This window comes from Panthera tigris, chromosome B4 (assembly GCF_018350195.1).
Source record: "Panthera tigris isolate Pti1 chromosome B4, P.tigris_Pti1_mat1.1, whole genome shotgun sequence".
Lineage (NCBI taxonomy): Eukaryota > Metazoa > Chordata > Mammalia > Carnivora > Felidae > Panthera > Panthera tigris.
In genome coordinates, this window is record NC_056666.1 from 68,922,442 (window position 1) to 68,935,013 (window position 12,572).

The following is a 12,572-nucleotide window of genomic DNA, read 5'->3' on the forward strand; positions in this document are numbered from 1 at the left end:
TGATAACTATTTCCTCAAAGTAAAAAGTAACTGCTATGAAGCATCTTTAAAAACTTGCTCTTGAGGGGTGCCTGGGTGGCTCAGTCAGTTAAGCGTCCAACTCTTGATTTCAGTTCAGGACATGATCTCCCGGTTCGTTGAGATCAAGCCCCGCATCAGGCTCCACACTGACAGCATGGAGCCTGCATGGGATTCTCTCTCTCCCCCTCCTCTGCTCTCCCTCTCTCTCTCTCAAAATAATATTAAAAACAAAAACAAAAACTTGCAGTTGAACAAAATGGAAAACTGTTTAGAAACACTAATGTCAATTTCCTTAATGTATAGCTTAAAAGTTTCTCTTCTATTAAAAAAACGTGTTGAATTATCATACTAGTAGTAAGTAACTTTTTTTTTTAATGTTTAATTTTGAGAGACAGAGAGAGAGAGACAGAGTATGAGCAGGGGAGGGGCAGAGAGAGGGAGACACAATCTGAAGCAGGCTCCAGGCTCTGAGCTGTCAGCACAGAGCCCGATGCAGGCCTGAACCATGAGATCATGAACCATGGCTCATGAACCATGAGATCATGACCTAGGCCGAAGTCCGATGCTTAACCAACTGAGCCACCCAGGTGCCCCAATAAATAACTACTTTAAAGAATTATATATAATCACTTTTGAAACAAAATATAATACTTCAAAAAAATCTTCAGGGTTTTACATATAGCATAAAAAAGAAAATCTAAAAATTTAACATGAAATTTAAGTATTAATTGCTAAAATATAATTTTAAATAATCTGTACAAATATGGCTCCTAAAACTAGCATGGCCCACTCAAAGTAATACACATAACAAAATTCATTTGTAACCATGGATTCCATAAGTTGAAAATCAATTTCCACCATAAAAATTAAGTATTTTAAAAGCTCAAGACACAAAAAAAATTAGTACAATAAAACAGATTCTTTAATAATACTAAAATTAAGAGATTGCTTAGGGATGTCTGGCTGGCTCAGTAGGTAGAACATGCAACTCTTGATCTTGGGGTTGTGAGTTCAAGACCCACGTTCGGCCTAGAGGTATTTTAAAAAAAAGGGGGAGGGGGAGATCACTTAAGGAAATAACCAAAATAAAAAATGAAACTAGGAATATATTTGTAATCAGTGGCAAAATCAGCCTAAGAGATCATAAAATAAGCGTTAAAAATGTAAGAGGTAAATATCAATACAGGAAGTATATACAACAAAAGATTAGAAAGCTAAACAAATAAGGAAATATGTTCAACAAATAACAAAACATAAATCAGTAACAATCTATCATTTTACTCTAATAAATGGTAAAATTATGGGGCGCCTGGGTGGCTCAGTTGGTTAAGCTTCCATCTTGAGCTCAGGTCATGATCTCATGGTTTGGGAGTTCGAGCCCTGCATCAGGATCTCTGCTGTCAGCACAGAACCCGCTTTGGATCCTCTGTTCTCCCCTCTCCTTCTGCCCCTCCTGTGCATGCACTCTCTCTCCCTCAAAAATAAATAAACATTTTTAAAAAATAGTAAACTTATAACTCCCAATAGTGTCATGGTGACACCAGTATATTCACAAAATGCTGGTGCAGGCTTAAATCCATAATTTCTAGAACACAATTCAGTAATATAATTCATTCTCTTTAATGAATATTTGAACTTCTTTCATGTGCTAGATACTGGGGATAAGCAAGAAAGCCACAGTCCTGCCCTCACACAATTTATAGCCTATTGCAAAATGAGAACTTTAAAAGAGTTAATCAGAAAGCATGGTAACTGTTTAAATAGAAAAAAAAAAAATCGAGATTGCTAAGGAAGCTCACTATACCAACATCAAAGTTAGTGTGGAAGTGCTAGGGAAAATCACCAGTTATTTACTGGTTGCCAAGCACCTTGCTCAGTTGGGGCTTAAATGATGAACAACACCATGTGGTATCTATCTGCAGAGTCAACAGTCTGGAAGTGAAGATTCACAACCACAACAGATGCGAAAGTACAGTAACAAAGAGGATACCGAGAAGGGAGAAGCAGTAGGTGGGAAGGGAAACTGTCGTATAAGAAGTGATGAGCACGATAATTAAGGGAATAGGAAGCAAGAGGCTGTCAGGAGCAACAGGGTGAAAGGAGACCTGTAGAAGAGTCTGTGGACTGTGTGGACTGACATGAAGAAAGTCAGGCATAAACCAGGATACAAGACACAGATGAGGGAAGGTGTGAGAAGCCAGATCATGAACTCAGGTTTGAACAAGAGAGTCTGAGGCATCCAAATCAGCAAGGCAAAAATGACCAAACTGCAGCTGGAAACAATTCTGGTGCTCAGAAAAGATTATCCTGTGACTATCCATGGAGTGAGGAAGGAAAAGAAGAGAACCTTAAGGAACATCAATGTGGAGGAGTCAGGACAGGGAGAGGAGTCCAGAAGCAGAGACCCTGGTCTTGACAGAGACTGAGAGTTGAAAGCAACAGGAAGTGGTAACCAGTATCCAAGGGACAAAAAAATGTAAGACTGGGCCCCAGAAGAACAATTCAGATGTCAGGGAGACTTCATGGTCAGTGTTGGGGGGATCATCAGGTAGCCAGTGCTGCTCAGGCAGATTGAGGGGTGAAGTTTTTATGTTGTTGTTTAAGGACATAAAGTCACTACATACTCTTCGAAGAAGTCTTGCTGGTGAAGAGAAACAGAGTAAACAAAGAATGCTTTGAGGAAAAAAGGACTGAGCGCAAGCTGTTGCAGAAATGTTGTGTTTGGTTTTGTTTCAAGAACAGAAGAGACAGGAGAGGCATGAGCATGCTGACGAGCTGCTGTGTCACATTCAGTTGGTCAGGAAATAACTTAGTAGATATGAATTACTAAAAGCCAGTGCACATCAAAAGCGATTTTTCTTTTTTATGTTATTTTATGTTCACTGTGTAAATGAATTGGGAGGAAATAATCCCCCAGATAAGCTTTGACCAAAATAAAAATATAAAGAATTCCAAAGGGGAAAGTTGGGACAGGCCTGTGAAGAAAACAGTGTCAGCTAAGGGCCCACTGGTGCCTGGTAAATTTACATGTGGACCTAAGGTTGGTAGTAATGGGGAATTTCAAAGAAGTTTTACCAAATGGGCAGACAAACTCTGAGAGTCAGGCAAAAACAAAGTGTTACTTAAATACTGAAATGTACGGTGAGAACAATATGGAAATTATATGGCAGCTTGGCTTGTCCTGCATGTTCAAATAGAGTAAATGTGAGGGATCCTAAGTTCTAAATAAGAAACTAAATTTCAGGGGTGCCTGGGTGGCTCAGTCGGCTGAGTGTCAGACTCTTGATTAAAGCTCAGGTCATGGGGCACCTGCGTGGCTCAGTCGGTTGAGCGTCCGACTTCGGCTCAGGTCATGATCTCACAGTTCGTGAGTTCAAGCCCCGCGTCGGGCTCTGTGCTGATAGCTAAGAGCCTGGAGCCTGCTTCGGATTCTGTGTCCCCCTTTCTCTGCCCCTACCCGCTCCTGCTGTGTCTCTCAAAGAGGAATAAACATTAAAAAAAAAAAAAAAAAAAGTAAAGCTCAGGTCATAATCCCAGGCAGGGTCGTGGAATTGAGCCCTGCATCAGGCTCTATGCAGAGCATGAAGCCTGCTTGCGATTCTCCGTCTCTGTCTGCCCCTTCCCACCCCATGCACTCTCTTTCCCTCTCAAATAAAATTTTTTTAAAAAGAAACTAAGTTTGAGAAATTTTACCCAGTGATTTGATATATAAAATAAAATGGGTAAAGATATAAGAACATTAGGAAAATGAGTTGAAGAAGCCAAAAGAGGAGTAATAAGGCTCCAGGATTCAGACTAGATCAACTTCCCTGGTGTACTCTTGCTGTCAGTGGAGGAGGAGGGAAGATTATTACTCATGTTGTAACTTACAAAAGGACCTGGGTTGTGTAAATCAGGGTATACAGAAGTTTTCTAGCTCACCCAGCTTCCAGAGTGAGCAGATTTATGTCATAAGTCAAGATAGCAAAGTCGTGGCTGTCAGTACTCCATTCATTAGCAAATTTTTGTAAGATTGAAAAATATGGAGCTCTAATTCTCCAAAATTATGAACAAGGTGAAGGGTGATATTATCTTTAGTTTGTTAATGTTTATTTATTTATTTTCGAGAGAGAGAGGCAGAGAGAGAGGGAGACAGAAAATCCGAAGCAGGCACAGAGCCTGATGCGGGGCTTGAACTCACGATGGTGAGGTCATGACCTGAGCCAAAAGCAAGAGTCAGATGCTTAACCAACTGAACCACCCAGGCACTCCAATATCATCTTTCAAAAGTTAGTTTTTAAAAGTTTTAATAATCTGATTTGACTGACTCATATTAGAATTTCAATCACCCACTCTTTTCCATAGCAAGGAGATGTAATTAAAATAATGGATTTCAGTGATTCCTTCCTGGTTGTTCATGGAATGTATAAAGTATTAGGAATACAAGAATATAAAAATATATATTACTAATATATACTAAGAATGCAGTTCTTCCCACCTAGAATACTTTACCTCCTGTCCTGAGCCTGGCTAACTTCCATGTTCCTCATGCAATGGCTCCCAACAGGAAGCTTTCCCTGATGCATTAAGATGATCCCACCTGATGAGTCACCCATTTCTCCCATTATCACAGCTATAACATGTCAACCCTTTATCTTAATCTCAGGTTTACTAGCGTGAAGCTCCTGTCAGAATGCAAGCTCCAGGAGGATGGAGCCACATTAATTAAATTCAGAGTCTGGTTCTTACTACCTGGCACCGTGCCTAGCAAATAGTATGAGTAGAATTAAAATTTAAATGAATCATAAAGACAATAAAAACAGGTGGATCACAAAGAAATTTTACTGTTAGTAAGGGCATCTCAGGCTCCTGCCTCAGTGTCTCCTGGGGAGACAGACCATTCCTGTCAACACTTCTTTCACTAACAGAGCAGAATCTAAGGCCTTCATCATCCAGAGACATGCACAAAGCCAAACTACTCTGACAAACTACATTGACAAACATGCAAGGTCAATAAACCATGTCATATCAAAACTTACTCCTTCATTAAACATTTATTTTTATCCTCTCATTCGTCAATATTCAATATCTTTGCTAATAACCAATGTAATCCTTCCCTAGTTGTCCCCATCCACCTACAAAAGGTTTTTTCAGCATACCATCTTTAAAGTAGAAAAATGTCATATATATGGCTGTAAATGTCAATGGAAGTCTATCTTTATCACCTGTTTAATACTTTTGTCACCCAGTTACCTAAAATTAGATCACAAGTGCTCCTAAGAACACCTAAAAAAAAGTTAGAGCATTTTATACACAGTATGTACTAAAAATGAGTGATAACAACTACAAAGTAGGAAAAATAGAAAACCCAAACAGAATATGAATTATTTGCTTATATGACAATATTAGATTACAGGAAAAGAAACATTTTTATGTCCTATTACAGTAAAAAATTTACTATGTACTATCTAATCTTACCTACACTGATCTACCAATTAAATATTAGATGCCTACCTAAAAGCCGCTTCCCAAAAGCAGTTCATTCCACAAACATCAGAGGGCAGCATCCAATAGGGATTCCAGTAACACAGAGAGAAATCTTTACACCTAACAGAGTAAGACAGAAATAAAGTCCTATGTGAGTATTTCGATTTAAAACTAACAAGGAATTTACTTAAAAACACAATAACTTACTGTTCTATTTTACAGCAACAAAACTGCAAATCCAATTTTGCCAATTCATTATGGCTAAAGTAACTTGAGGAGTTTGGAAATTTCTCCCTTACTCAGGTACCATTATTTTAAGAAGGACTTTAAAACTTTTAGGTAGAATATATTGCAGACTGAAAAACCATTCCTTATCAGGAACACTCCTAACATATTAAAATCCCCTCCTCAGATAACAGAAAATATGGGAATACTCCTAAAATTTTCATTTGTGTACTACACAAGATCCCCCCTAGAATAAAATCCTTTTCAGCTAAACAAAATATTTGCTTATCCTGAAGCAATTAAAATGCCACAGAGACAAAAAGGGAAGAGAGGATCTTTGAAGGCTTTTAAATTAATCTTCAATTCAAGTTAGTTATATGGTGTTTTAAACTGAAAAAGTAAGAAATCATGCTGGAAGTGGCACCTGGGTGGCTCAGTGGGTTAATCGTCCGACTCTTGATTTCAGTTCAGGTCATGATGTCATGATTCATGGAATCGAGCCCTGCATCAGGCTCTGCACTGACAGCACGGAGCCTGCTAGGGATTCTGTCTCTCCTTCTCTCTCTGCCCCTCCCCCTCTCTCCCTCTCAAAATAAATAAACAAACATTAAAAAAAAAAATCAAGCTGACATCCATGGCTCAGTTTCATTATCTATATCATCTTCGTTCTGCTATATTACACAAGCTAAACTGAAGTTATAAGTACAGTCTTTCTGCTTAGACTGCAGGTCAGAGCTAAACAACAACAGCTACAACACCTCACATTACAAAAAGTATGTTTTTGGTTTTTTTTATTGTTACTCTTTTCCAAAACAATAGTTTCATTTGAAATTCACTGCAATGTGAGGCCTGCGTACTAAAGCAAGTATGAAATCAGAGTGAGTCTCTAAACCAGGTCATTTCATGCCGCCTCACCATGTAACTTTGTTTTCTGTCGCTATAAATTCAATTATAGGTTACTGTCTTTACAGCAAAAGATGAAATTTCAGTTTGCAAAGATCTCTGATCACACCTCTCACAAATGCCAACAGTCTAGGGCAGGGGATCTCGAACCCAGGCTGCACAGGGAAACCACCCAGAGAGCCCCATACCAGACCCATTAAATCAGAATATCTGAGAACAGGGTGGGGCACAGATAGTTTTTAAAATGCCGCCTCAATAATTCTGTATACTCCTGCATAAAAACCTCCAGTTGGAATTTTAAAATCAATGGAAAAAAATTACATTGTAATTTGGTTTACCTTTACAGAGACACCATTTTCAAGCCCAACATATCTTAATTTAAAAGGCTGCAAAAGCAGGAAATAAAAGAAAAAAGAAAATATATGCAGACCAGTAAAACCCACGAACATCTGTCCCCTCCCAGGAACAGTTATGTATTTTTTAAGTCTTGCCTTTCCATATGAGACACAGGCTCAGTGGTGGTGTTAACAACAGAGTTCTTTTCAGAGTCAAGTGCTTTCACATCCACTTAAGCCTCACAACAAACTTGTTCAAACATGTATCTCCATCTTTCAGATACAGGCATTATCACTGCTTTCTTTAAACAAATCCACAATTTACTCAGACTCAACACCTACAGTGCACCTTTGTTTCAGGAAGGCCATAACTAATCTGGCTATTCCATGTCCTCCTGTTAAACCTTACAAGAGTAGAAAATGGAAATGAAAAATGGAAATGGAAAATTAAGTCTCAAGAAAAATAACTCCCCAATTAAATTCTTCCATAAAAATTATCCACTGAAATTATGTAATAATACCATTTTCTGCCTCCAGTTGCACTCTTCAACCTCTGAGACCTAGGCAACCACAATATCTATCTTTGGTCTCTATAGATTTGCCTGTTGTGAATATTTCATGTACATGAAATCATACAATATGTGGTCTCTCAAGTTTGACTTCTTTCAGTCTGACTCGAATTATTTTCAAGGCTCATCTACTATAGCATTTATCAGTACACTTCAATACTTTTTATGCCCTAATAATGGATGGATATGCCACATTTTGTTTAGTCATTCATCAGTTTATAGACATTTGGGTTGTTTTCCATCTTTTGGCTATTACAAATAATGCTGCTATAAACATTCATTTACAATTTTTCTCTGAACATATGTTTTCAATTCTCTTGCATATATACCTACAAGGGGAATTGCTAGATCATGTAATCACTCTAAAGTAATTAATGCAGATGAAACTGCAGGGAAAAAAAAAATCAAGTTTTAGGTAAGTTTCTTGACCATAACTCAATGTCTGAAAACACAGTTTAGGGATATCTTCCTGTCTTTCTTTAATGGAAATATAAAAATATGCACTAGGGAGTATACATGCCTCTTACTATTTAAAAAAAATCATAAAACACTAATGTGCTACTGGCAAGAGGTACCATAATTTAATGTTTCTTATTTCTCAAACTTACATTCTCTCACTTATGAAAAAATAGTCAAAGATTAAAATAGAGAGTAGAAACTCATTACGTACCAGCAACTGTTATTACAAGCAAAAATTAGAAAAAAACAACTAATATGGAGACAGATAGCAACTGTACTTTAGGCCACAAAAAAATAATATTAAAAAATACTGGGAAAGAAAAGGTAGTTATCCATGTTCTAATTATTAGCTGCTTTTGCTTTTATTCCTTAAAATTATTGAAAACGAAATATCAGAAATACAGTTCAATTTTCAAAGAGGTAATTCAACTGATTAATTTTAATGGGGCAAAACTGTAAGTTGAGTTAAGTGGGTATGTCTTCAGTAAACAGTGACATCCAAAAATCAATGAAGTCCATAAAAGCAAATCTTCATTGTAGAGGAAGTTGAAATAAACTTTACTATGACTCCTCCTCAAATTTCATATAGTGTAATGTTTCTAGTTCCAGGTGGCTTGTCTCCAAAGTGATGATGAAAGGGTAGCACAAGGGATCTTTGTGGTAATAACACAGTCCAGTATCCTGACTGTGTGGGTGGTTACACGAATTTACATATGTGATAAAACTGCATGAAACTACACATACATACACGAACACATGTAAAACTGGTGATATCTGAATATAGTCTATGGGCTGTACAATGTCAATTTCTGGGGTTACAATATTGTACTATATTGAAACACATATATTCCAGTTGTATTAGTATTGTACTATGCTCACAGAGATTAAGATCCCACTATTAGGGGAAATGGAGTGACTGATACAAGGTTATCTCTGCAATTTCCTGTGAAATAATATTTATTTTAAAAGTTAAAAAATAGAGGCGCCTGGGTGGGTCAGTTGGTTGAGTGTCTGGCTTCAGCTCAGGTCATGATCTCACAATTTGTGGGTTCAAGCCCCGCATCGGGCTCTGTGCTGACAGCTTAGAGCCTGAAGCCTGCTTCAAATTCTGTGTCTCTCTCTCTCTGCTCCTCCCCTGCTCATGCTCTGTCTCTCTCTCTCCTTCAAAAATAAATAAAAACATTTAAAAAAATTTTTTTTAAATAAAAAAGATCAAAAACAAAATTCCCCAAAATTTCAGTACTTGAAGAGCTGAGACATTTCATGCTTGGGATTAAGCCGAGCATTTAATTAATTATATAATACTCTCCACAGTAACAGTTCTCAAACTTGAAGTTTCCTTAAATCTAGTAAGAGAAGGTCTTCTATAATTTTAAACTGGAAAGGGTATTTTTCATTTCAAAATGTCCATGATAGTCTTGAGGCTTTAGTGAAAACCATGTACACCTTACAGTCAGGGATAAGTTTGGGCATATCCAGCAAAAGAATGTGGAAGTCTGAACGAAATGCTGTGAGCCACCCATGCAATTTCAAGGCACAGATACCTGCTCTGGGACTGTGGCAAGAGAAACAGAGATGCTCGTGACCACATTAGAGGAGACCATTCCCATGATACTGACAAATCAGCATTACTTGAAGATCAGTGCCTGGGTCACTCATTTTCAACTAAAAATTGCCTCCAGACAACAATGTCTAGCTACGTCAGGTCTTTCTCTCAAATCTCTAATTTCATGAATACTCAATGTGAAAGGACTGCTTATATACATATGGCAATGAACAATTACTTATCCATTTCAAAAGTAGGTTAGCTTCCCATTGTACCCAACCCTCTCCTGGTGGGGGGGGGGGGGACTGGGTTAAGGATTTAAAATTTTTTTTAATTTATTTGAGACAGAGAGAGAGTGCGCGCGAGCACATGAGCTCTCAGAGGGGTGGGGGGAAGAGAGAGAGAGAGAGAGAGAGAGAGAGAGAGAGAGAGAGAGAGAGAGAGAGAGGGAAAGAGAATTTTAAACAGGCTCCACGCTTAGTGTGGAGCCCCACGCAGGGCTCAGTCCCACAGTGCTGGGATCATGATCTAAACTGAAATCAAGAGTTAGACGATCAACTGAGCGTTTTAATCCACCCCTGGATTAAAAGATTTAATTGTTATAGGGCACTGGGTGGCTTAGTCGGTTGAGCATCAGACTTCAGCTGAGGTCATGATCTCACAGTTCATGGGTTCGAGACCCATGTCTGGCTTTGCACTTACAGCACAGAGCCTGCTTTGGATTCTCCCTCTCCTTCTTTCTCTGCCCCTCCCCTGTTCATGCTCCCTCCCTCTCTCTCAAAAATAAACATTTTAACAAATTTAAATGTTAAAAAAAGGGGGGGAAACTCCCCAGTAGAAAGTTCTTCTATGCATGACAAAAATGAAAATGATAAAGAACTGCCAATTTGAATACACAGAAATGCCAATACACTGAAAAACAGGTTAAGTCAATATGTGGGGGGAAGTATTTCCAACAGGAACAACACAGATAATAACCTTAATGTGTTAAAACAGGATTCCTAAATCAAAAAGTTCACATTTTTTGTTGTTAGCCTAATCAGTTTCCCCTCCAAAAGCACAGACCATTATTTTAATTAATTACTAGTCAGGTTTGTGCTAAGCACTTCACAGCCACGTGAAGTACGATCGCCAATGAACTAAAACACAAGTGCAACGTACTGCTTTTATAGAAGATGAAGGTGGCTTTAGTAAGTAATTTGTTTCACTATTCACTGTCTGAACTCCTCTCTTCAAAAATGACTGCAGAGAAGAAGGAAAAAAAATTCTGTACTAAAAATAGAGGGTCAAACCATTGTCAGCTAAATTAGTGGTTCTTAATATTTGGTTTTGTAACAATAACCTGGGGCACATATCTAAAATATAGATTCCCAGACCCCACTAACGGGTATTCTGGTTTAAACAGGTCTGGACTGGGGCCTGAGGACAGGATTTTTCCCAGAAGTCAGAAAAAACATTTTTTTAATGATTAAAATTTAAATGATTGAGGGGCACCTGGGTGGCTCAGTCAGTTAAGCATCTGACTTGGTTTTGGCTCAGGTCATGATCTCGCTGCAATAGAGCCCTGTGTCAGGCTCTGAGCTGAGCATGGAGCTTGCCTGGATTCTCTCTCTTCCTCTCTCTGTCCCTCCCCTGCTCTCACACTCTCGTTCTCTCTCAAAATAAATTAATAAACATTAAAAAGGAAAATGGATTCTATTCTTAAAAAAAATTTTAAATGACTGAAACCATCAGCATATTAGGTACGGTTTTACTGTGCCAGGTACCATACTCAGTAACCTATTCCAACTACTTCATTTCAATTCTCACAAACAATCCAGTATCACAGATTCTCTTATCTCTAATCTAACTGATGAGGAAATGTATTCAAGGTTCATACAGCCAAGCATATGGCAACGCTGGAGTCTGGCTCCAAAGCCCTAAAGATGCTTAGTATATCCTACTAGTATTCACAAGACCCAGCAAAAATGAGAACTCGATGGCCTAACCAGATCTGAAAGAGTGAGGGGACTATATACCAACAGAATGATGGGTCCAGAAATGGTTCTCACTCAAATGTTTACTAGTTTTTTGATTCCCCCCCCCCCTTCACACCACCACACAGCCACAATAAGATGAGATCTTGATGATCACCCTCAAGACTTATCAGTGAAATGTGAGAATTTAATCACTCTGAGTAAAGTCACAAAATAGACTAATCCCCTCTACGGAAGTCCTGATGTCTGATAATAATAACTGCTTTACATTGAATACCTTAGCCAAGAGTCCGTCAGTATCAAACAGCTTGAGAGAGTTTCTCTATGTGGCAGAGCCTCTGCCTAGCCAGCATTCCCCTCTCGTAAGACACCACTCATCTCCAACACCACTCACGTTATCCTGTCTACCACAAGGATGTGCAAATGACACAGACCCTGAGAATCAGAGATCCCCATGCTAGACAACACCGACTTGTCCCTGGATGGACATGTGATATAAACAAATCCAGAGCCTTTTCCTAGAAATTGCCAGAAAATCTAAAGCCTCTTCCTGGAAATTTTTGAAATTCCTAGAATTTTGAAATTTCCCAGAAAATCCGGAGCCTTTTCCTAGAAATTTTTGAGATTTGAGAAGAAACACCCCAAAGAAAGAGCTCATGAATAAAGCCTTTCTACAGTGAAGAAAATAAGAGTCCTAGTCCTTAAGGTCCCTGGAGCTGCCCGGGCATTTCCTTTCATTTTTCCTCCTGCCAGCAACCCACGTAAGCCAATAAATAACTGTTTTGCTTAAGTTGGTTGTACTGGATTTTAATCACTGACAACTAAGGATTCTATTATAAATTAAGGTAAGTTATTACCTACATTTTACAGGTGAGAAAACTGAAATAGAGAGGTGGTCAAGGTTTCACAGCAGAGAGTATGAACACAGGTTTGTCTGACTCTAAGACCTGCACATTTTCTAAATATCAAAATAATGGATTCAAACCAGATACATTAATTAACAGATCATTTCAGAAATTTTACTTGGAGAACTTGGAAGGACCCTTCCAAGTACTTTATTGTCATGGAATTT

General features: G+C 38.4%; 1 protein-coding gene across 7 annotated transcripts in view; it reads right to left on the reverse strand.

The window, feature by feature from the left end:
• GXYLT1 (glucoside xylosyltransferase 1) overlaps nucleotides 1–12,572 on the reverse strand; it is a 57,169-nt gene that overhangs the window by 37,242 nt on the left and 7,355 nt on the right. For 5 of the 7 annotated variants that reach the window (XR_006219894.1, XM_042992117.1, XM_042992116.1 and 2 more), the window contains exon 2: nucleotides 5,515–5,607. The exons of the other annotated variants lie outside the window; for them this stretch is intronic. Coding sequence is in view for 4 of the 5 variants with exons in the window: in XM_042992116.1 (XP_042848050.1) it covers nucleotides 5,515–5,607 (93 nt within the window). In the remaining variant the exon portion in view is untranslated. The remainder of the gene's footprint in view (nucleotides 1–5,514; nucleotides 5,608–12,572) is intronic. 7 annotated transcript variants of the gene reach the window in all.